This window comes from Cebidichthys violaceus, unplaced genomic scaffold, assembly GCF_023349555.1.
Source record: "Cebidichthys violaceus isolate CVI_PGR_0920_01 unplaced genomic scaffold, fCebVio1.0.p SCAF_378, whole genome shotgun sequence".
Taxonomy (NCBI): domain Eukaryota; kingdom Metazoa; phylum Chordata; class Actinopteri; order Perciformes; family Stichaeidae; genus Cebidichthys; species Cebidichthys violaceus.
The window spans coordinates 14,484-40,175 of NW_027176570.1; the positions used below are offsets into that span (position 1 = coordinate 14,484).

General features: G+C 44.3%; 1 protein-coding gene across 2 annotated transcripts; it reads left to right on the forward strand.

The window, feature by feature from the left end:
• The first annotated feature begins 1,090 nt into the window (after positions 1-1,090).
• On the forward strand, positions 1,091-25,266 carry LOC137884306 (thyroid hormone receptor alpha). Of its 2 annotated transcripts, none has more exons than XM_068726055.1 (8): positions 1,091-1,400; positions 10,989-11,083; positions 13,271-13,392; positions 16,499-16,646; positions 18,064-18,269; positions 20,241-20,387; positions 21,954-22,212; positions 23,200-25,266. In XM_068726055.1, the coding sequence occupies exons 1-8, from the start codon at positions 1,345-1,347 to the stop codon at positions 23,448-23,450; spliced, it is 1,284 nt and encodes a 427-aa protein (XP_068582156.1). In that variant the 5' UTR covers positions 1,091-1,344; the 3' UTR covers positions 23,451-25,266. The 2 variants fall into 2 exon arrangements, with proteins under 2 accessions (XP_068582156.1, XP_068582155.1); XM_068726054.1 differs by having other exon boundaries at positions 10,989-11,050.
• Positions 25,267-25,692: the final 426 nt, after the last annotated feature.

The following is a 25,692-nucleotide window of genomic DNA, read 5'->3' on the forward strand; positions in this document are numbered from 1 at the left end:
TCACTGTCCTCTGGGGAGCATGAATGTCTGTAGGAAACTTTATGGCAATCTATCCAATAGCTGTTGAGATAATTAAGTCTGGACCAAAGTGTTGGACCCGTCGACTAACAACAGACGTCGCCATCCCTAGCCAGCCTAGCTAGCTGACTACAAGCATTTCAGAAATCCTTTAACCCACCTGGCTTGTGTCAGAGAACGACACTTTCCTTTATTCTCCCCTTTTTTATATATCTTGAGGCCCCAACATATGTTTGGAATTTATTGTTTTACCTGACTTGCATGTCGGATAAAACAACATTTTTCTTTTGTCCTTATTGTTTTAGTAAGGCTGCAAAATTAGAGCATGAACAGGTTTTTATTACCAATTGAAAAATATATAATGTGATGAAACCACTACAGTCCGGCAGAGAAGCGTACGTTTGCCTTTACGGTTTCCCTGCATGGTCCAACTGTAGCTGTGATAGCTTTAGCCATAGAGGAGGAATTTAAAAAACCTGCGGAAAAAAACATGATAATTATGGAGAGCAATTTACCCAAAATTCCTTTCAGAGGACTTGTAAGTAGCTTACAGTAAATTAGATTTGCTGGAGTATGTCTCCTCTAATAGGCGCTGGATTGTAGTGGCGAACACAGGGGCTGTATTGTGAAAGCAGAGCAGCCTCTGTGAAGTCCGAATCAAAACATGTAATGAGGAAATTGAGGACTGAACCGAAAGAAAGGGTCTGACCTGTGGAGTGTTGTCTCTTTGAGTTAAAGATGATTGCAGATGATTTCTCACTCTTAAACCCATTCGTGCCTTCTTTCAAAAGAATTGTAGCAATTTTTGGTCATCCGAAATTTAAATCTGTCCAAATACCTGTAAAGCTAAAAGCATTCCCAGCAGCCTCAGCTGCCGCTGAGTCGTGTTAGCATGCTAACGCGCTAACCTGAGACGGTGAAGATGGTCAACATAATACTTGTGAAACATCAGCTTGTTAGCATTGTGATAGCGAGAAAAATAGGTTTCGAGCTTTAAAGGAAATAAATGATTTAATATATATCAAAAACAGCTTCCTATATTTACTACACCTCTAATGTTATATAATCCTATTCATTTCAAATGTAACTTTTCATTGTGTCCATGTTAATGTCACTATGTGTCTGTTTCTCACTTCTCTCTCTGCCCCTCCAGCTCTCTTATGCTTCCACTGATGTCCCGCCCGCCGTGCTCCTCTCAGCCAACCGCTGCCCAGATTCTCAGATGGCTGTCTGTTGAAGGGGCCGCCGGCGAATGCTGAGCAAGCTGGCGAGGTCGAGGTCCGCCTCATTGTCCTGTGATTGGCTGCCGGACGGGACCAAGGCTACATGGAGCCAATGTCCAACAAGCAGGATAGCAACTCATCAGAGGGAGACGAGAAAGGGTGAGAGTGTGTGTGTGTGTGTGTGTGTGTGTGTGTGTGTGTGTGTGTGTGTGTGTGTGTGTGTGTGTGTGTGTGTGTGTGTGTGTGTGTGTGGACCAAACCGTGATGGATGCTACATCTGCATGTGTGTGTGTCCTTCATCTTTGACGAAAGCTTAAAAGGAAAGCAGAGATTAACAATGGATTTGACAGAATTGATAGATGAAAGAATACCTGTAAGGATGGAGGGATGGATGCATGAACAGATAGATGGACGCATTAATGGATGTATGGACAGATGGATGAATAAATGGACGAATGGAGGAGGTGCATCAACACAAGTTCACATCATTTGAATCAAGCACTTCACAGAACTACTGCGTGTATATATATATATATATATATATATATATATATATATATATATATATTTTTTTTTTTAATGTTATATATATTTCTGAATATATATAAGGGGGACAGAGGTATGAATGCATCAGAGACTTGATGCTTTAATGAAAGGGAGAATAGAAAAAGAACAAGCACTTGTGCAGCGTGAGCTTTATAAATAGAGAAACGGGCCGGATCGCTGGGAGGGGAGGGTTCAGTGTATTTAGTGTATTTTTTTTTTTGAGAGGTAAGACAGAACACTCTGTCACGCTGCCATCTGTGCTCTCTCCATTTCTCCGGCACGTGCAGTCACACACACACACACACACACACACACACACACACACACACACACACACACACACACACACACACACACACACACACACACACACACACACACACACACGCACGCACGCACATGCTGCCCTCACCGTTCATTGAATAAATTCACACAGGCCGAGTTTGGACCGGATGAAGAAGTGAACACAAACGCTGAGCCTTTTAAAAAAAAAAAAAAAAAAAAAAGCATACAAGGCCCACTAGCAAGGTTCGGTCCGAGGTCCTGCCCACCGTAGTCTCACAAAATCCTGTACTGATTTTGGTGACCCCTCGATTTTTGGGCTCTGACCAAGGTTCTGGCAGAGTGCGTTCCATTTGCAGCCTCATTTGAGGAGATTGGGTCACGTCATTGAACATGCAGATGTGCACATCTTTTTTTTCTGTACGTGTTGAATGTCAATACAGGTAGTGTGTGTGTGTGTGTGTGTCGTACAGCCGTGTGTGTGTGTGGTGTGTGTGTGTGTGTGTGTGTGTGTGTGTGTGTGTGTGTGTGTGTGTGTCGTACAGCCGTGTGTGTGTGTGTGTGTGTGTGTGTGTGTGTGTGTGTGTGTGTGTGTGTGTGTGTGTGTGTGTGTGTGTGTGTCGTACAGCCGTGTGTGTGTGTGGATTAGTGGAGTGCAGGGAGCCGGATTAGGAGCAGTGAGGGCAGATGGATGCCACAGAAATCAGAGGACAGCTCAGGACGTCTCGATATGTGACATCAACAGGGGGGATTGTCGCTTTTGTTTAGGTGCGCATGTGCGTGTGTGTCTCTCTCTCTCTCTCTCTCTCTCTCTCTCTCTCTCTCTCTGTCTCTCTCTCTCTCTCTGTCTCTCTCTCTCTCTCTCTCTCTCTCTCTCTCTGTCTCTCTCTCTCTCTCTGTCTCTCTCTCTCTCTCTCTCTCTCTCTCTCTCTCTGTCTCTCTCTGTCTCTCTCTCTCTCTCTCTCTCTCTCTCTCTCTCTCTGTCTCTCTCTCTCTCTCTGTCTCTCTCTCTCTCTCTGTCTCTCTCTGTCTCTCTCTCTCTCTCTCTCTCTCTCTCTCTCTCTCTCTCGGTGTCAATGAGCACGCACGTGTTCTTGAGAGCGCTGCCTCATGCCGTGACCCCTCCCCTCTGTGATTTCTGAGTCACAGAGTGCTACACACACACATTCATGAACAAGTTGACGCACACACAGAGATGTTGATGCAGAACTTCACATAGCCTGGAGTAGAGGATGCTGAAATAGAATTTGGTGTGTGCGTGGGCGTGTCAGTGTGGAGCCTCTGATTATTTCAGGAGACAGTCGGCTTCCACCATTGCAATTCAATTAGCATCGAAATAGAAGGGCAGTAAGTGTGTGTGTGTGTGTGTGTGTGTGTGTGTGTGTGTGTTTAGGAGCTTTATTTTATAATGCAAAAGAGACGGGTTGTTGTGCCGTTTGCGGTGAGAGCGTCTCTGTATTTTTGCAAAGCAGAATACTAATCAGCGTTTTTTGGGGGGGTTTTCGGAGCTTGTTTCAAAAAAGCACGATTGTTTAATTCATCTGAAGGAATATATTATTTCGATGCAGGTGGAGTCTTATAGCTTTTCATCGATTTATGAATCCAATGTCCAGTTTGAGTCTTTTCACAAGCAACTTTTGACTAGTTCCATATCGGAGTGGGATTGATGCGTTTGGTTCGCTATTCATTGTGCACAAATGAAAGCAGAAAAATAAAAACGTTGACATTTCATTTTTTTTCCCGCTCTGGACTCGGCACTTATCTACTGTGCACACAGATCCCTTCACCTCCAGTTTATTTCACAAGGTTTGAAAAACACTTTATATATTTTATATTTTCTGAGAAAGTGACGTCTCTGTAGAGCTGCAATGGACCAAGGCTTTATCCTTACCGAGGCCTTGTCCTCAGGTAACCCCTCTGTAGTCGCACGTTGAGTTTAGCAGCTCAGGCGAGTCACAAGCCTCTTGACCCGCTAGTGTGTGAGACACGGGCCAATAACCAAGTGTTGAGGGATTAAGCAGATTCCTTGCAGAATTGTTAGACAGTTTTTTTAAAAGTATGTGAATTGAAGCAGCAGACAGGATTCTGCGCATTCCTCTTCATCTGGCGCCTACGTTACCCACAATGCAACTCGACCGCCGACAGTTCAGTCGGACATATGTGGGGTTTTTTTTGCTCGTAGCAGCTAACGTAGCCTTTAGCCTCAATAGCAGAGCTGAGCAGCTGGCTTGCAGGAGTCTGGTAGCTTCTTTCCAACTCCACAACACCAGACTTTTTTTTTCCATCTTCTAACTGGTCTTCCGACCCGACCGACTCACATGGTACGATTTATCGGATTTCGCCCTGCCGATCATGTGTCACACAGCTGCAGGCAGGATTTCTTCTCAATTAAATGTAATGCCAGCATGTCATTTCATTTCAGCGTGACAGTTGTCCATCACATGGGAGCGTGTGTACATCATTTTATTTATTTTTTTAAACAAATCAAAAAGCAACAACCGTCGGTCCCATGTGTTCCCTCTCGCACTCTTTGTCCTCTCTTTGGGACCCATGACTGCGAGGAATGCCACGCGCACCATCGGCGCCACCCCCGAAGTCAGTTGCCGGCCTGACAGCGCTGCCGGCCACGTAACCGCTCCCTCAACATCAGCGAGACCGAGCAGGGGGCTGGCGGATATTACAGGGGCGAGCATTCCTCCATTAGCAGGGAGACGAAGTCAGCGCTTTTATCCACCTATAGCATCTACGCCCAGGAACCGTGGTTAGCATGACACAGTCATGAGTTCGTGGAAGTTCTACGACTGTTGCAACGGAGATCATCCCCAGTGCACCACGACCTTCTAGGACCGTGTCACGGTCTAAAACCACGAGCGCCTCCAGAGGTTCAATGGCGCTGACTTTCTTCCACCCAGTGCATCCTCAACATCATGTGAGCAGCTACAGTCAGCTCAGCGAATAAATAATCTCAGTCTTTTGGGTGGCTCTTCTTCTGATTGGACCGGGATTCAGGCCCAGGGCATTACCGCTGCATTTTACATCAGAGACAAGAGACAAAGTGACACATAACTCTTCAAATTTGAGTCCATCACAAGGGTGTTGAAAATGTCCGGTTCAATAGTCAAAGAAACCGGTGATGTGGAGGCCAACATATTGGGACTGGAACCCGAGGCACATCAGTCCCCTCCGTTGTTTCCGGTCCCAAAAGTCACATGGTTGGTCTCCATGAAGAGCACCTGAGCGAAGTTTGTCACGTGATAAAACTGGCAGAAAGCAATCCGAGATCCAGCTTTGTTGGAGTGGAAACCATCTGCGCCAAAAACTAAAGTTCCCCTCGTTCCCAGAAGGTAATAATCCAAACAATCCAAAGTTGAGGCCAAGCGATCGGCTGGAACGCCACACTCTGTGGCCAAATGTGGGGATCGGTCTGGAAATATGGATTTTTACTTCTGAATGATTGAACGCCGATAGACAACACTGACATAAGACCCTCTGTGTTTGTTTGTGTAATCTTTAGAAGTGATTTAACGCTGACTGGTTACAGCCACGGAGAGAGGGTGGATTAGTGTTTGGCATTACTCTACCAACTGTTACCTAGTGTCCATTGTGACAGCAGCCACGTGACGTTGACCGGGCGCTGAACCGCTGCTCGATCACTCTCGATAAGAGCATCTCCCAAATGTAAAAGCAGTGGCTTTCTTTTTTTTTTTTTTGCTTTTTCCTGCTTTTCAGCCAGCCAAGCGTCTGACTGTTAGCTGACCTTGGGGAATTCACCTCTGAAATAAAGGAGTGGTAAGAAAGGAGACAAGGAAGGGAGATAAGATGAATCCACAGTAGAATATTCACCCTTTGAATAAAAGGGACATTTTCTCTGACTATTCCTCCCACATCCCGGATGATTGAGGGATTAGTTTTTCATTTTATTCCCAGTTGGTTGGCTGGGATTCTTTCTCTTGTCAGGCTATTTTAGTAACAGCAACGTTTGCAAATGTATTAAGAAAACGTTTCATCAAAAGGTCATTTATGAACCTGAATTGCAGAGAAAACCAGGTGTGTATTTGAGACAGGCCTTCAAATATTTTAGTAAGATGTCGACCTGATCCTCATTTTAGCTACCTAGTGGCATGGGTCAATGGACGCCAATGCTGGTCAGTCCATCCACTAGTTAGTTGAGATATTTCGGTATGAACCAGACATTTGTGATCCCCAGAGGATGAAGTCTACTGACTGGTGATTGGTTGACTGCTCCCGTAGCACCACCATGAAGCTCACGATTGTGGATTTCAGTGAAAAGTTTTCAGTTTTGAAAAATATCGGATGGGTTGCCATGAAATTTGGTTCCCCTTTTAAGATGCTTTTTTTTTTTTTTTTTTAAATCTAGCGCCATCATGAGGTCAAATTTTTGTTAAAAATTCAAAAGTCAGGGCAGCAAAGTGGCGAGAATGACTTGACTCACGATGTTGATGTATCGATGGGATTCGTGACGATGCTGAATATGAGACGTTGTAGTGAATACGTGCATTTTTCGTTGGCAGCCTGGCAGTGATTTGAATACTGTTACTTGAGGATGTAGAGTATTTCTCAGCGAGCTGTGCGGCTTGTTAGCCTGAGATGAACCTCGTTATTGTTCATGGTGGTTTTAAATCCAGCCGTAACCGCGGTCTCCACAGTAACTGGCTATGATGACACTTGGTGGATCACCGAGATCACAGTGCACTCTAATTCAATTGATGAGGTATCAAGCATCTCTTGTGTCCTCATAAGACCTCAGTCAGCCGTACTGGGGTGACTGCGTTAATCTGATGTTATGTAATCTAGTTCACATTAAAGCTTAACTGAGTTTGGATGTAGAGAGGCCAGAACTTTGTTTTGTTTTGTATTGTTTCCTCCTGGAGAGCAAAATAGAAGGAGAAGAATAGAAGGGAGAAAGTGACAGTGAGTGAGATTGTAAAAAGAGAATAATAACAAGGAGAGATAGAAGAATCGAGAAAGGAAAGGAAGCGATGGAGAGCAAGAGGGGTTGTACAGGGTAGACCAGATGATAAGGTGTGTTGTGATGACAGTAAGCATAACACCAGGGGAGGAACTACACGTGCACACACACACACACACACACACACACACACACACACACACACACACACAGAGACAGACAGACAGAGGGGGGGACGGGGAGAGCTGGGGGAGGCTGGACGAGAGCAACTAGAAGGGAGGGAGTGAGAGGTGGGGGGGGGGGGATAAACAGAGTAGTCGTTCCTCCCAGCAGCCAGTCTGAGGCAGAGAGCCACTACTGTCTCAGATATCTCAGCTGATAGCAACAGCTCCAGGCTGCACTCGACTCTTACTGTACTTCACTGTGATGGACTTGAGCGCTCGGGTCACCGGGGGGTGGGTTCGGCGTGGCGGTGGCCGGGGGATTTAAGGACCTCCTCCTCCTCCTCTCAGTGGTTCATGGATCAACGAAAGCTTATATTAGCTGCGAACGCTCAGGCTTTCTGCTTTTGAAGAAGCGGATCTGTTGCAATACCAAACAAACGGAGCCACGCGACCGCACACGTGCACCGACACTCAACTAGGCTGTTGGGAGGCGGAAACGGTAGAAAAGAGCCTCTGGGGCGACGTGCTTCTGCTTCTTCCTCTTCCTCTTCTTCTGACACTCCTGCCAACTGAGCAGCATGCACATCCTACAGCCGTACTGCATCAACAGGTTGGTGTGTTTGAGTGAATGTATTGTTGCTGCGTGCGTTAGAAGTGGGTGTGTGCTGCCGCTGGCGTTCATATGCTCTAGTGCATGTTTACAGCAGATAAAGTAAGAAGTAAGTGTGTGTGTGTGTGTGTGTGTGTGTGTGTGTGTGTGTGTGTGGTGTGTGTTGAGTTAAGAGAAGGCTGGCCTCTGTGTCGGTTTGTGTTATTGTCCCTGCTGACAAACGTAACAGTCGTCCACAAATTGGATTTCCAAAAGATTATCACGTTTATGTACTTTAATATAATCTCTGGAATTCTCAAATAAAACATGGCTTTTCATGAACTGATTTGTTGTACTCTTCATGAACTCCCTTAAACTGGTACATCATGTTCATTTGGTGAGATTAGTGAAACAGAGCGTGGTGCCTAACCTGTAGAGTGGGAGGGCCTGTAGCAATCAACTGATGTAAATGTGCCTGTTTCCTTTCTTTTCATTGTGTGGGAGGTGATATCAGTTGTTAATGCATGTGATTCTTAACACTGAAGCTTTTGTTAAAGCCGCCACACCGCAGCATCTTCCAGCTGACGATGTTTCAGCTGATGCCCTCTGGACGGAGCCTGTATCTGCATTTGTTGCAGCTGTAGCACCATGTGTTCCTAGGATGGAGGTGTTAAAGCCTCTAATTGTACGGTTTTAATGAAATTATAGCACCATTCAAAGCTTTGTGGCAGCATTTATTGCTGTGTAGCCAGTGGGTTCACGCACACGTGCACTAAAATGCACGTGCGCGTGTAAACAAAGAACAGAGAGATTCGGATTAGAACGCAGGTAGACATTCCTCCACTCAATCAACTAGTTGTTTGCTGCTATATTAATGCTCTGAATATTGAATTGCTCCATTCAAATAAAAATACAAGAGCAGAAGTGTACAGAATGGATGTAACTGTGTGTGTCTGAACTAACGTAAGTTCCAAACGTTAGCATGTCCGGCTACCAAGCTAACTACACACAGTAGTAGTCCTGGAAACATTCAAAACAATCAGCCAGAGATGGTGACCCCATGAAGCTAACGTTAGCTTAATTAGCTAGCTAAACTCCGGCCATCGTTGTCTTTGTCGAAGTGAGGCAAAAGAGAGGACAAGGCTCAGCAGACAGAGCGCTTTAGCTTCTTTCAATCATTTTTTTCTGGTTATCCATCCCAATATTTGCTCGATAAACCCACTGAGAACAAAACATCAGTCAGACAAAGTTGGCAACCAGCTGGTGAACGTAGTGGAGTATTTAGCACCTGGTGAGTAAGATATTTCCTTGATGAAATGGAGGAGACCAAAACGGAGCAAAAATAGTGAGAGTGAATGCTGGACTCGCATGTGTCGGGTGGACATTACTGAAATTCTAAGACGATGACAATGTATCTGAATCTTCTTCATGTGCAAATGGGTGACTGTTTGCTAAAATGTTCACCATAAAAACATTATATACGGTGACCGATGTTGTGTTTTCAGCTTGTTCTGCTGCCAAAAAATAAGCAAGGCAGCTTTTGATTGCAAAGAGCTCATCAAATCGCAGTATTTAAAGATGTCCACGTCTTTTCAATGTAGAACGTAGTAGACTGTGTGTGTTTTTGTACTCGCTATATGTCTAGTTTGTAATAATAAAGTGTTTTTGTACTCGGTATATGTCTAGTTTGTAGTAATAAAGTGTTTTTGTACTCGCTATATGTCCTCTTTGACACAATAATTATTTTGATTGGCGTCTTTGCATAAATGGACTCCAGACCGCCGACGTTTACGTGCTCACCACCATCCGATGAATTTAATTAATGACCTCATGTTGTGTAAACACTGTCAGCACTGTCACAAGCTCCATAAACTATTGAATTAATAGAGGCAGTATGATAACGTGTGTGTATCTGTTTCGGTAGCTCAGCTCAAAGTGATCAGAGACCGGAGCAGACAGTTTCCCACCATGTTACTGTCTGACCATGTGCACAGCAATAGAATTAATAAGTCTGCTCGACCGTGAAGAACAGCGAGAACAGAGAAAGAGACGTCAGAGCAATCTTTTTTTTTTCTACTTTTTTTTTTTTTGGGGGGGGGTTGGAAGAGGGAAGTGGATTTGACAGCCAGAGAGGAATGGAGGGAGGGAGGGAGGGAGGGAGGAGAGTGGTGTTACCTAATACTGCTGATGGAAGTTTAGAGAGGAGAGGATAACAGAAATGTCTGGAAGAAGAGAAAAAGGGAAAGTCGAGGGAGCATACAGTAAGAAATGAGGGGTAGTCAAAGTGGGAGGGACAGAGAAGAGAAGGAGAAAAGGGAAATGTGAATGGGTGAGGGGGGGGGCAAACAGCCAGACGTGGGGATGGACAGATGAAAGGGAAGAGAGAGAGAGAGAGAGAGGACGGTAATCCAAATCTGCTGCCGGGAGCAAAGGCAGACCCCATTCTGTGAGAGCGAGGAAAGAGGAAGGATAGAGAATTATAGAAGGAGGTGGGGAAGAGATGAGGGGAGGAATTATCTACACCCTGGTGTGTGTGGTCTCCATACGTGTTGGTATAGGCAGGATTCAGTCCTCATACCGAACGGACACTGAAAGCACAAGATGTGCTGGGCTGTGAATTACCTCTATACATCTTAACAATAGGAGATGTGACTGAAAGTGAAGAAATATATTTGTTGAAAAGCAAAAATGAATTCACGAATACAGCAACGGGGAAATGAGGCGCCATACGAAAAGAGAAAATTGATTCAGACATGCCTCCGGTCGAGTTGTTTCGCGGCGACTTATCTTCAGCCAAGCGGACTTTAATTAAGCATACATGCACTCCAGCAAGTCCTCAAGCAATCTCACACGAGTCCACTGCTTTTTGTAAGTTAGTGTTGAAAAGTTGAACTCGGTTACATACAGCGGGGCAACTTCTTAGCTCAAATCAGCCTCTGGTCACAGCATTTTGCATTAGTTGCAGATTGAGAGCAAAAAAAACAACAACCAGTTCGCTTAAAGCTTGATTGATTAGCATTTTCATACAAAGAGTGGTTGTGATATTCTAGTGAGGAATGTGTGTAGCGCTGTAGCTTCTTTTAGCTCATGGTCTTCGTTGGGCGGTGTTGTGTTTGCGGCTCGCTCTGCTGAGAGAGAATTGAGAATGGAATGACTTAAGTGGCTGATTGTTTTTCGCTCTGTAACATTGCTCTCATCCTTCCCCCCCCCCCCCACCCCCTCCTCCCGCCTCCCAGGTGGCCAGATGTGCCGAAAAGAAAGAGCAAGAACAGCCATTGTTCGCTGAAGAGCGTGTCAGGTGAGGATCCATCATCTCCTCCTTGGCCTCTTTGTGTTTTTGTCCCGTCCAAACAAGCAAGTGAACACAACTCGAGGTTCCCTCTGAGACGCTCAGTGTGTTTGATGTGCTGTGAGATCTGTTCAGTGCAGCCCATCACGGCGCTGATGGCTCCCCTGGGCCTTCAATGTCGTCCTAGGTGTGACTCCCGGGATAATCTCCTCCTCATCGTTTTATAGCAATATTATTTTCCTTCAGAGGCTTTGTTGGACTCAAAGGAGCTCACCTAGGCGACCAAAACCTGAGCTTAAGAGGTTTATCTGAGTAGATCTGCAGACAAGCCTATTAAGGTACACGACCAAGTACAGAACCACCAAAATTAATGTGATTTACAGTTTTTAAACTTTATTCAGCACATATTTTTACCCATCATTCATGACCAACAATTGTAAAAAAAAATCCTCAATGCTTTATCACAGATGAAAATAAATCCTCTCATTAAATAAAGGATCAGTATTTCTTAACCCTATAAAATACACTACTAAACGAAAGTATTACACATTATAATGTGAGTTCTAGCATTTCAGCCGATCATAATAGCAAACAAGGTTTTACACATGATTGATGTAAACAAACCTGTCGGCGTCAGAAACTATCGATACTTTGATTGATTTGTTGTTGTTTAGTGTGTCGCTTGTCGAAGGTTACAAAGGCATTTTGTGACGATGGGGCGATTCTTTTGTTTATTTTTGAATCGCATATTGGGCCTGGAGAGAGTAAGGTCATCATCGACGGGTACGCCCGTAGTCCTTCAACATGCATACATTTCTAAGCCAAATGTGAAGGTCTTAACAGCAAACAATGAAGCAATAGGCATCAGGGCAAGAGCATATGTAACGCCAGACACTTACGGTACAGTTCTGCTTGATTTGGCCCAAAAACAACGTTTTTCTCTTGAAATCAGGGCCTACAGTATGTTTTTTAAGTTCTGGGAATTATACTTAAGAATGCCCTAAAGAGGCAACTTAGAAACATAAAAGTGCCTCCAAGTGAATAAAAGACTTATTTATGAAGTAAATTACCCGTTTCATACAGTGATTTAGCGTATTGGACGAGCAGCTCCTGACGATCACTTGATGAATCACATGTATGCTCTTAGTAGGAACAGACACAAGGATTTACCCCACGCACATCAGCCCAATTGATCATTCTTATCCAGTCATGTTTTTATTATGCCTTCATTTAAAGGAAAAAAATCAATAAAATATTTGAAAAATATTCATTTCTATTCCTTTGATCTTCTCCACAAGCAATTGACACATACAATAAACAACACATAGTATTCAACTGTTGTAAACAAGGATGAAATTGACTGAAACCAATAAATAAAATAACTTAAACACAAGATGATTTTGCTGATAGAGGATCACAGAAAATATCAGTAAAATAATGCTTCGTACCAGATTATGGAAGGTTTATAATGATTCAATTAAAACAAATCAAACAAATAAAGTGAAACACACTACACATTTATTATGATTGTTGAATACAATATATGTTTTAATGTGGCATGGAAAATGAATGTCTCAGTGAAAAACTATTTATTTAATAATCAAAAAACTGAATAACGTTAAAAGGTGTTTTTAATTTAACAATTTGTTTTGTATTTCACATTTGCTTTGTTTTCCAATCTTCCAATTAATAGTGACAGACAAAGAGACAGAATGCAAAGATTGCTACAGCAGTCACTGGTCTGAAGACTATAACTTAAAAGAAAGCTGCAAATTGTATGTAGAGTTACGTATTGTGAGTAAAAATAATTAAACATTTCACCTCTCAAGAGATATAAAGAAGCAAATTAAAAGATGAAAAGCATATTTCATGAACTCTGGGAATGTGTCTGTAAGCCTCGTCAGCTGGCGTGTTGTCATGTCTGTGTGCAGAAAAGACTTCTTGGATACGTTCTATCCTTGGGGCCCCTATGCACAGGAGCTTGATTGAGGCCCCTGGTATAACACTCAGCCCCCTCCTCCCTCTCCTCCTCCACTCCCTCTACCCCCTCATCTCCTCCTCCTCATCGCCACCGCTCTCCTCCTCTTCCTTTCCGGCCCCTCCCCTTACCTCGTCATCCTCACCGTCCTTCCCGGCCTCCTCGGCTCACACTCACTGTTCATCCGTCTCTCATTTCCACCCTGTCTTCCTCTCCAACCTCCTCCTCCTCCTCCTCCTCCTCTCCTATAGCTCTTAGTGTCTCTGTTCCAGGGTACATCCCCAGCTACCTGGAGAAGGATGAGCCGTGCGTGGTGTGCGGGGACAAGGCGACCGGCTACCACTACCGCTGCATCACCTGTGAGGGTTGCAAGGTACAGTGCAGCATCCCCCTCTCACTGAACGATCAGATGATGAAGCCCCTCCCCCGAAACCAAGCATGTCCAATCGTAGCTTAGCAGTCGTACTCGGGCATGGCAGGCCTGTCAAGCTTTGGATTTCACCCATAGAATGTATGTAAGACGTGGACGTAGTCACCGTGATGTCACCAGTTGGTTTGTGGACTACGGTTTTGAAGCGTCGAGTTCGGCCATCTTGTTTTTTTGCTCAGTGACGCAAGGGGGTGGAGCTTATTACAACCCTGAACAAGACGTATTGAGGCAATTAAAATGTTACAATAAACTTTCATGAACTGAAAAACACACTATGAAAGGCTTAAAGTTCTAACACTAAAACACGGACAACGCCGTGGTAGCGACCCGTCAATCACAAGGTAGCCACGCCCTAAAGCATACCCTGCTTTATCGTCCGTTTTACTCGACATGAGATTAGATTTACTAGCTTTGCACTACATTACAAGAACAATGTTGTGTTTTCATCTACATGTCCTCTTATCAGCTGCTGACTTTTTGCCTGGAACATGTATCTTTAGCTTCAGCCATCAAGTGCACATTCACATCCACAAAAGAAGCATTTAATTAAATTCTGACAACAGCTAGATTAATGCTTAACAGAGGCCATGGCAAAATTCGATTGTGAACGCCTAGAGTCAGCTGACTCTGAGTGAAAACAGAGAGCGAGCTCATGAAAAGTTTTTCTTGGTTGAATTAACCAATTAAAGGCTCCTACAACAGCCTCTTGTGTCCAATTGTATTGGACCAAAAGACTTGGATTTGGACCAATCTTTTGACATGTCTTAGTTTGTCTCTCAAATCTTTCTGACTTCTGTACAAAGTGTCTGTGGCACTCAGCCTCAAGTCCACTGGCTCCCACTGAAGGTGTGAGTTGTTAAAAGTGGCTCAGTTATTTCTGAAAACAGCTGGGCACTGTAGATTTTAGCAAACATTATTCAAGCAAAGATAAATAGTGAATTTGTTGGGGACTATTTTCAGCCAAGGATGAAATAACTGCTAGTTGCCTAGAAATAGTTTTGGAACACAACCCTCTGTCTCAACAGCTTTCAACTCTTTGGAAGCAAATTCAACTGCAATACTCTACTGATATGAACAAGAGAAAACAGCTGCCTAGAAGTTGGGGAAATCTAATGTTAAGAGTGCTACAATTTGCAAAAAGTCTTTAAAACTAGAGTACCAAATAAAGAATACAGAACTCCAGTGATTAATTGACTGTAAGCTTTGCTGTCTACACTGATTATTATCATCCAGGATTTAAGGCCTAAAGCAAATTGAACTTTATTTTCCTGTTTTTTTTAAATTAATTCATACAGTTCTAACTTGACTGGAGGCCTCTTGATTGCAGTAGTCGGTGGCTGCTGGGCCGTGCTTTATTATCCAATTAATGGCACCCCGTAGAGCAGACAGTATGCAGTCCCTAAAAATGTCTTATGCCGCTCTCACACAGGAAATGAGGCACACTGAAATCCTGCTGTGGTGTTGAAAAGAAGAAATTAGCTTCAGGGGATTCACAAACCCATGAGAGTCTGAATATATTCAGAATCCGGATTATTGCCATGTAGGTTTTACATAAAATAAAATTGCATTGGTGCAGAACAGAAACAAAGTAAGAGAAAATTAAGTTTAAAAAAAAAAAAGCAAGTATTGCAAAAATGATATCTGAATCAAAATGAAAGAGCTGTGCAGTGTTTTAAAGGTTGTAGGTTTGTGTGCAAATTTGTTCAAGAAATGTGCAAAGGTTCACAGTACGAAATAAAAAAAGAATATGTATCTCTTGTAAAGAGATAAAGTCGTGAAGACGTGCGTAAATGTGTCGGGGCTCAGCACTTACTTTTAAAAGTGGTTGCCAGGCTGGCATCTGGTTCTTTGTCAGCTGAATCAATTTGCACATTCGTTTGTGATGTTGACAAGTTCGTCATACTTTAAACCCCTCAGTCAAACAACTTGATCTGCTTCTCCATTGCCTCTAAAACAAATGCCTGTGCGTACGCAAGTAGCAAGAATTGGTTGCCAACTTCTCAAAATGGTTGGCAGTGGCAACCTGGCAACCCTTACTCCTCCTGCCAGAGGGGAGTGGTTCAAAGAGTTTGTGGGAGACAATCTTTCCTGCCTGCCTCAGGGTCCTGGAGGGACGGCAGATTGCAGCCGATCACCGTCTCCGCAGAGCAAATGATACTCTGCAGTCTGCCCTTGTCCTTGGCAGTGTCAGCAGCGTACCAGATGGATACGGAGGAGGTGAGGATGGTCTCAGTGATGGCAGTGTAGAAGTGCACCATCGTTGTCTTTGGCAGGTTAAACTTCTTCAGCTGCCGCAGAAGGTACATCCTCTGTTGTGCTTTTTTTTGATGAGGGAGTTGTTCAGTTTAAACTAAATGTGGGGTGATGATGATGAAGCCAAGGAAGCGAAAGGACTGTGCAGTGGCAACAGGGTAGTCACACAGAGTTGTGTGGGCAGGTGGGGCTGACTTTAAAATCCACAACCATCTCCACTGTCTTCAGAGTGTTGAGCTCCAAGTTGTTCTGACCACACCAGGTCACCAGATGGTCAATCTCCCACCTGTAGACGGACTCATCCCCACCAGAGATGAGTCCGTTTCAGGAGCTTGACGGAGACTGGAGGTGCAGCTGTTGGTGCACAGGGAGCAGAGCAGAGGGGAACCGGTGCTGATCGTCCCAGAGTCAGACACGTGTTTCCACAGCCTGGGTCACCACTCAGAGCGTGATTTCTAATCAAACTGCTCCCCCACTGTCTCGTTCAAAAGCGGTCACTAAGAGACGATCAGTCATGGCATCGCTTCATTACTTATTATTCTTGGCAATCAGGTTCCTGCCATGCAATCATCACCCTGCCATGTGATATGAGCCACTGGATGCACTTGTTTTATGCTGATTAAAAGGCAAGAACATGTAATTGGAGGATTTAATTTTGAGGCTATGGGGTTGCATATTTCCCTCAATCTCTTGAGTGCTCTTTCGCTCTTATTTCTTTAATTTTGTATTCCTTTATTTTACTGTTTCTCCCTTTTGTCTTTTCTTCTTCTTTCTCCATTTCCTTTGCTCTCTTCAGGGTTTCTTCCGCCGGACCATCCAGAAGAACCTCCATCCAGCTTACTCCTGTAAATATGAAGCCTGCTGCATCATCGATAAGATCACACGCAACCAGTGCCAGCTGTGCCGCTTCAAGAAGTGCATCGCTGTGGGCATGGCCATGGACTGTGAGTTAACATTAGATTATGTATTCTTATTGCTACTAGTATTTCTAAAGAGATCTATGGGGTTACGGTTGCTACTGTCACTACGCAAAACTATTTAATCCATGTTAGGGGCACATAATAAACAGTGTGCATCACATGTCGTTAGGATTTATCAATACTGCCACTCTTATCGGTTCTTTTTCATGACTAGATAATTGCTTTTTAACGTATTAGTTTAAAGAAAGAATAAATTCAAAACAGGATTAGAATGTTTTTATATTCTTAATTTAACAATAATTTTAAGATATGTGGCAGATTAATCTGATTAGTCTGAATACAGACAGCTTTTGTTTTAGCTTGTTGTAATTAGCCGAGCTAGCCGGCGGTGAACTACAGGGAGTGTGTGTGTGTGTGTGTGTGTGTGTGTGTGTGTGTGTGTGTGTGTGTGTGTGTGTGTGTGTGTGTGTGTGTGTGTGTGTGTGTGTGTGTGTTTTGGGAGTAGCTCAGTCCCGACACAGAGAGCAGAGGAGATGCTGCAGCATGATGACAAATTAACAGATGTTAATAAGTACCGATAAAAGAAACAATAACGTCTGAGCTGATCAATACTACGGTCTTTCGTGGGACTCTTCCGTCCAAAATCAAAAATACTCATCCTCTAGTGCTATTTATCAATTTAGATCGGCCGTAGAGATGTCTGCTTTTTATCGAAAATAATAGGATTACATGGCACTTCGCTTGTGGTGCTCAAAGCGCCAAAAAAATACATTCGGAAAACTCAACATCATTAATGTCTCTGTCTAGATATCATGACTCTGTTACTGAAGGTAATCCACAGACCTCGTTGTGTGCAGTTTCATGCAGGAACTATTTTAACCGTAGTTATTAGCCCCTCCCTAATCACATTTGTCTGCCTAGTTGAGGCGGAGCGGAATAACAGAGAACACACACACACACACACACACACACACACAATCTAATTCATTGATATTGATTTAGCGGTACAGCTGCTCTCGTGGGTAAACGAAATGGACGTTCCATTCCTTGTGATAATTTTGATGAATGACACTCAAATTTAATTATGATGGTTAAATTTCACAGCAGTTGGTCCTTTACATTTTTGTGCTGTGATTTGTTGCAGTGGAGGCGCAGCTAATAACTAGTAACCAGAGAAATAACGTTGGACATTGTGTCCATACAACATTTAGTATTGTGACCTCACATTTACATTGTTTTATATAATAACAGCTCTCTTAGTCCGTATGTTTGATTTTAGCTTTCAGTGTTACATCTGAGCGGGCATTCAGCTTCAGTTCTGAGAAAGCTGAATTTCCATATACTTTCTTTTGTATTAATCTAGTGTCATGCAGTCGATGTTCCTTTTTCACTGCATTAACTCGCCTTAATGTCCGTCTCCCCCCCCCGTCCCACCGATCAGTGGTGTTGGACGATTCGAAGCGCGTGGCCAAGCGGCGTCTGATCGAGGAGAACCGACAGAAAAGGAAGAGGGAGGAGATGGTGCGGACGTTGCAGACGCGGCCGGAGCCGAACAGCGCAGAGTGGGATCTCATCAGGATGGCAACGGAGGCCCACCGGCACACCAACGCCCAGGGCTCCAGCTGGAAGCAGAAGCGCAAGTTCCTGGTAAGATTCTAGTTTCTAAAGCAGACAGAGGCTTCAGGCAGAGAGCCGCTGCGTGATGATGAACGCAAATGTTTCACAAACAAGTCCATTGCAGCCGACGCGTGGGGTTCAATTTTACATCACGCTGGCCTGTATCCCCTGTGTTCTTTCAACAACGAAAAAAGGAGCAGCAGCAAGTATAAGAAAGCACAGCCCAAAAGAAGATCTATCAGTTTATGTGTACACTATATTTAGAATATTTTCACCGCTTCATCTTGCTGCCACACAGCTTTTTGAAGCAGCTATCTACGTTCTCTTCAAAGCCACGAGACTCCATAGACAAAAAAAACAGTCATTTTACCATCGTAGCACACAGGAGCTTCAATTTGATCTGCAGCATGGCAGCTAGAACATCATAATATTCGTATATCGACACATAGCATTGGGATAGAAACGTATGCAGCAGGCTCGGCTCCTGACTAGCTTTTGAGCTAAAAACTGGACCAACAAAAGTAACAAATTATGTCATATTGTCATGAATGGCCATTTAAATCGGGCTAGTCTTTAGGATTACCTCCCTCACACTCGCAGAATCTGTTATTCTGATTTGTATGAACTACTTGCAGCGTCCGCACAGTAGCTCATTCCTCCTTTTATGTCGCTCATTACTCCAAAAAAGCTCCGCCCACAGTTTGTCAAAAGTTGTTTCTGCTTCCAGCTGAAACGCACAAGAGATCGCTTTTTAATTTTCAAAAAGGAGCCGTTTGTGTGCCGCCCCATGTGAGTCGGTTGCACGTGCTGCATGTGCACGTGCTGCATGTGCACGTGTCTCCACCGCAGACGGTAAGCCTGAGGCAAATGTCAGATGGCAGTTACCGGCCAACCATTCCATAAGGAAAAGACAGTTAAGTTAACAGTCGACAACAGCTTTTGAAGGTCTGCTGGGATTCCGTTTTTTTTGGAGCAAGTGACACAGCAGGCTGGGCCAATCAGAGCACAGCTACTGACTGTTACTGTTACAGCAGCTTCACTGCTTCAGAGAGAAACAAGGACTGTATTAATCCTTCTTTGAGTTTTTATTTTAGACCCTTTTATCATCAGAATTATGTGTGCGAGTTTTCTTTTTTCGAGTTATCAAACTTTTAACATTGAGTTTAAACTGTCAACAGCATCAAAATGTCGGGTTTTTGCCTGTTTGGTCGTCATAACCGATATTCCAACAGCCGACTCAACTGTCCAGAATTCAGACAGGATCACAACCGTTTAAGAGGTGTTTCAGTTCAACGGGTGACCGTGTTAACTGGTGACTTTCAGCCGAACGTGTATGTGGTTACTCGTAGTAACTTGCAGAAATGGTCGGCGTAGATAATAAACGCGGATAAATATGTATATTGAAATTGATTAAAGGCTTTGTCGAGGACTCCTACATGTTCTGTTCGTGTTTTCAACAGCAACCTCGAACACATTGAGCCGAGAGTCACCAGTTAACACGGTCACTCGTTAAACCCAAACACCACAACGTCTATGGCTGGAGGCTGTTAATCGTGTTGACTACCGCTGGACTGCCCACTGCCTGCTCCTCTGTAGCCGCTCTGAGAGTGTGACTGGCCGGCGAGCTTTTCACCTCCAAAAAGGCAGATAACCACAAGTTCCCGTAAATTTCAGAAAAATTCAGTTTTTGTTCAACATTGAGAAGAATGATTCCACTATTTGTAGTATTTGAAAATCCATTAATGACGGCAGCCAGAATATAGTAACTTCCTGTCCATAATCTTGTATATAAAACATCAGTACATGATTTTACAGGCGTTACAGTTTGTTCTTTCCCTTCATCACAACATCCTGCCGTCGACCCCCAGGTTTCCCTCCAGTGGTCCATATGTTGCTTAAAGCCGTTTCCCTGTCTGCCATAGCTCTCGAGTTCAAAACAGGATGGTGTCACATACCTGCGTTAGGTTTCACTCAGCTAAGAGCGTCATGTGTTGCTTCCAGTCGGACGACATCGGCCAGGGTCCCATCGTGCCCACGTCTGACGGGGATAAGGTGGACCTGGAGGCCTTCAGCGAGTTCACCAAGATCATGACCCCGGCCATCACGCGCGTCGTTGACTTCGCCAAGAAACTGCCCATGTTCTCAGAGGTAGGTTCTGTGTGTGTGTGTGTGTGTGTGTGTGTGTGTGTGTGTGTGTGTGTGTGTGTGTGTGTGTGTGTGTGTGTGTGTGTGTGTGTGTGTGTGTGTGTGTGTGTGTGTGTGTGTATAAATCCGTTTCAACATGCAAACATAGTTCCAGTCTGTTGCAGAAACTTGTGGGTGCTTTTCATCCGGAGCGCCGACGGGATATTGGGGCCATTGTAGAACAGAATATGGAGAAAAATCTGAGATTAAAGTGACAAATTTACAAAATAAAATCTCATTCAACTCATTTCTCTACATGTTGGGCTGTAGTAAGAGTCCATCAACATCTAAAGAGTTTGCAGGGCGGTGTCTTTGTTTTATTTATTTTTTTTAGCTTTTCCAAAACCAAAAGCACAAAGAGGGAACGTTCCAGGGCTGGATTATTAAACTGTATATTTATCTGCTTTTCTTGTAAGCTGCTATCGTTGGAATGTCCGGCTAACTAGCTCACTGCAGCAACGTGACTTGCTGTTACTTCCAGACCAAGGAGCACATCATTAACCACCTCCTCTGGGTCTACATGTTGAGTTTCGAAGTGAAAGCCCTGTTAATTAACAGCAAATCCGCCGAGTAGTATTCCCCGACCGGGTGGAAGAGGGTCCCACGGTGTTACTATATCATCTAACAACTCGCTAGACGCTGCAACCCAAGAACGATGCTGCGTCTTTATCTCCATGTATTCTACATGATGTTTCTGTTGCCTGGGACATGCACCTTTACCCTCCCGCCTTTTAGCACAATGAATGTAGCCATCAGGAGCATGTTCATGAGCCTAGTACAGGGCTCTCCTTCTGAACGAGTCTGTATCAAAGGCAGCGAAAAGTAGAAACATTGTACGGCCATTTTTGAAGGCACTCTATTGTAAAAGAAAAAAAAAGAAAAGAAAAGTGGCCTCTCAAATTAAAGATAGACAGTGGTGAAGTAGGAAAAGCTGGCAGCGACTAGACACAGACCCACCCACCCCCTCTCCTTCTGGATGATGTGATGACTCACCGCTCACTGATATTGCTCTGCTCTCTACAGAGAGTGTGTGTGTGTGTGTGTGTGTGTGTGTGTGTGTGTGTGTGTGTGTGTGTGTGTGTGTGTGTGTGTGTGTGTGACGCACACAGACGCCCTCGCCTGTGGTTCCACCTTACCGAGTGCAGCCGTCATGTATACTGCAGGGGCTTCCCGGTTACATAAAGTGTGTCAGGGGATTTGTTATGAATGGAAGACGAGCCTTTTTTTCCTCTGCAAGGAAGCAAGATAATTGCTGTTGGGGGTTGAAGAAAAGCTTGTTATACCACCTCTTACTGTACATCTCAGAGGTAGATTTCTCCCCACTTATTTCTTTTGCTGAGGACTAATTAATGGTACGTTTGCATTTTCCCCCAATTAGCCCAACAGTCCATGAGCAGAAAGTAAAGTACCCAAAGTACATTCCTCCAACAGCAGTCGACGTCCATCACATTGAACTGCATTCTCCGCTAACTACAAGCTCTGTCCGTGTCGTTTCGTGCGATTAACCTCTGGTGCCTCTGTGTTTCCCAGCTGCCCTGTGAAGACCAGATCATCTTGCTGAAGGGCTGCTGCATGGAGATCATGTCGCTGCGCGCCGCCGTCCGCTACGACCCGGAGAGCGAGACGCTGACGCTGAACGGCGAGATGGCCGTGAAGCGCGAGCAGCTGAAGAACGGCGGGCTGGGCGTGGTGTCCGACGCCATCTTTGATTTGGGCAAGAGCCTGGCTCAGTTCAACCTGGACGACTCGGAGGTGGCTCTGATGCAGACCGTGCTGCTCATGAGCTCAGGTGAGGAATGAATAATGATGTTGATCGTCACCGACGTTTGGAGTGCGACAAGTTTCAGTTTTAGTATTCGGCTTATCCCATCCTCACCTCACTTCTCTACGCTGCGTTTTCCTCTTGCTTAGAATAAAAGAAAACATTTTAAAGCTGAAATATGTGAAATACAAGTACATCGGTTGACATCACAAACCTGACCAAAATCTGAAAAATCCTGTTCTAGCTCAGGGTCGCCGTCACTGGACCAAATGGATCAAAGCAAACTGGCCAGCTGCTGTCTCTGTATTTAGGTCTGTCTGAGTCAACTGCGTTTTTCGATCGGGTGTTTGGATTTAGTCTTATTCATTTCGGATCAGGTCCCTTTTTATTTTTTCTTCTTTTTTTTTATCAAGTAACACACGTCAGGTACGGATAGTTTTCCCACAGGTCCATTTCAGTTTGGTCCATTATTTTAGAACAGTGACGAGCGCTCCTAAAATACAGTAACCACACGAGCTTTCATTAAAGAGAAACCGGGTTTTATTTATTTTTTTATATTTTTCTTACGGACAATAAATAAAAATAGATATTAAGCTTTTTTTAGAAAATTACTTTCTGCTCTAAGATGAGGTGGAAATATTGCAGAAACATAACAAACATAGCCTCTCTCTCTCTCTCTCTCCCTTCCTCCCTCCCTCCCTCTCTCTCTCTGTCGCTCTCTCTCTCTCTGTGTCTCTCTCTCTCTCTCTCTGTGTCTCTCTCTCTCTCTCTCTGTGTCTCTCTCTGTGTCTCTCTCTCTCTCTCTTTCTCTCTGTCTCTCTCTCTCTCTCGCTCTCTCTCTGTGTCTCTCTCTCTGTCTGTGTCTCTCTCTCTGTGTCTCTCTCTGTGTCTCTCTCTCTCTCTCTGTGTCTCTCTCTCTCTCTCTCTGTGTCTCTCTCTGTGTCTCTCTCTCTCTCTCTGTGTCTCTCTCTCTCTCTCTCTCTCTGTGTCTCTCTTTCTCCCCCCCCCCCCCAGACCGTTCGGGGCTGACCAGCATGGAGAAGATCGAGCAGTGCCAAGAGGCCTACCTGCTGGCGTTCGAGCACTACATCAACTACCGCAAGCACAACATTCCCCACTTCTGGCCCAAGCTGCTGATGAAGGTGACGGACCTGCGCATGATCGGAGCGTGCCACGCCAGCCGCTTCCTCCACATGAAGGTGGAGTGTCCCAACGAACTCTTTCCCCCGCTCTTCCTCGAGGTCTTCGAGGACCAGGACGTGTGACTGGAAGAAGCGTTGAGGAAAATAAAAACCCCGCAGCACACACCCCCCCCGCAAAAGAACCCTGGACACGTGGAAGGAAAGAACATTTTTGTGCAGTGTGGGGGGGGGCTGTGGCGGAAGTGGAGAAGGAAAAAAAACTGGATTTTTTTCTCTCTCTCCGTGTAAACGTGCCCTGTAAACCTTTTTTGTTTTTTTAGTATTTTGTCCTCAAACGGCCACCTACGGCACCAGCAAACACACACATCGACGTCAACATTTAGATTCCAAACACACTGCCATGAACGTACAGTGCGAACATATGCAAACACAACAAACAGCTGTACTACACTAACGCAGCCTGAGGTTATGTCTCTACCCACACCTCAGAATTATTATTATTATTGTTATTATTATGTTTTATCTCTGGCACCATTAGCTCCTCAGACGACCCCGCCGCCATCTCCCACGCATCCTCCTGAACCGCAGTGGCGTCCTCCGTCCGTCCGTGCAGCCCGCCCCTCCGTCTGCCGAGGCCCTGTGAGCGTTTGTCCACCTACCTCCCCCCCCCCCCCCCCCCCCCACCTACTGACCTCTCCGTCTCACAGACACACAGAGACACATGAGATATATATATATATATAGATATATACGTGCGCAGAGCACACACACCCCAACACTGTTACCTCATATGTCGTGAAATGTATTTCCACATTATTGTGTGGGTAGTGGCAGACCGCAGTTACCCATGTACCTCTGTGTTAGTGTTAGGGGAAGTTACAATGGGAACACTTTGTATGAAGCCCTTATCTACAGTGAATATTACATCCATGTGTATTATACATGAGACATTCTAATGCATTACAACAGCTGCTGTGTGCATCTTGTACGTCTCATAACTGCAGTCACGAGACGAGTTTGATTGTCAATGGTTCAGCAGTAGTCAGAGCGATCTCGCTGAGCTTTAGAGGAGACGATTTGTGTCACTCTAATAGTGCGTTCACACCAAACGAGAGTCATGGCGGCAATTACATGCAAAGTGAGGGCAAGGACGAGAACGTGCGCGTCATTTCAAATATTTAGACTCGAGCGAGAAATTCGCGTGACGCTGTGTCGCAAAAATCCCATCGGCATTGGAATCAAAAATGGAGGGACAGAATAATGTAGCCGTCTGTGAGCACCAAGAGCTCTACGATGCCTCATATTAGGACAGAGACCTGACCAAGCTCTGTATATTAACGTATGTGTATAAGCCATAGGCTTATGGTAAAAACAATGACGTTGCAGCCGTATTTATGTCTAGAAGACGTCATTTGAGCGTTGAAGGAGCGGCTGCACTGTTAGCGTAGCCGAGCACCGATTAATCCGGACTCCATTCAGAAAAGAAGCATTACTAATCGGCATCGTCGTGTCGTTATTTCGGCGTCCTTTTGTATCCGTTTATTGCAATTCATCCGCTGACGGATCATACTGCTGCAGTGAACCAGCGAAAGCAGCGCAAGGCGGAAATCGCTTTACATTTTGGTGTGAAACGCACCGCTAGAAACCCTATCGCGCTAACATAGCAAACACTACTAGCTAAGCTACAGCAGTTTAAAGCAGCTACAATAGAACAAAAATAGACTAGACATCATTGTATTGTTTTGATACACAATGAGCATTTTCAAAATAACATGTATTGTCGCTATAGGCTACATAGAAGTGTTTCCACTACTTTTATTGTACAGATTCACTTACTGTACTTCAAAAAATAGTTAAGCTACAAACTTACGTCTTGAAGAGAAGATTTTAAAATCACCAGACATGACTTGGAACTGCTTCATGTTACTCATAACACTCATATACATTTATAAATAAATATATATATATATATATATATATATATATATGTATATATATAATATATATATATATATGTATATATGTATATATATATATATGTATATATATGTATATATATATATATATATATATATATATGTATATATATATATATAGCTAGAATACCTCTCCAACACATACCTCCTGTTTTTATTACCTCACACACACACACACACACACACACACACACACACACACACACACACACACACACACACTTACAACCCAGTTGTTTTTTTGATGTGTTACCTCAGTCGTATTGTCGCTCACCTCCTCCTCCTAAATAACCAGACCGGGCTGCACCACACTTCCTGTCTCCGCGTGTGCACATGTGCGTGTGTACGGTCTTCTCGTTGGAGCCCCGCCCTGTTAATCACACACCGTG

Excerpts from the sequence above, each read along its gene's own strand:
- LOC137884306 (XM_068726055.1), top strand. The coding sequence starts at position 1,345 with ATGGAGCCAATGTCCAACAAGCAGGATAGCAACTCATCAGAGGGAGAC. Across the intron at positions 16,647-18,063 it reads TGTGGGCATGGCCATGGACT|TGGTGTTGGACGATTCGAAG; the intron begins GTGAGTTAACAT and ends CCCACCGATCAG. Across the intron at positions 22,213-23,199 it reads CGTGCTGCTCATGAGCTCAG|ACCGTTCGGGGCTGACCAGC; the intron begins GTGAGGAATGAA and ends CCCCCCCCCCAG.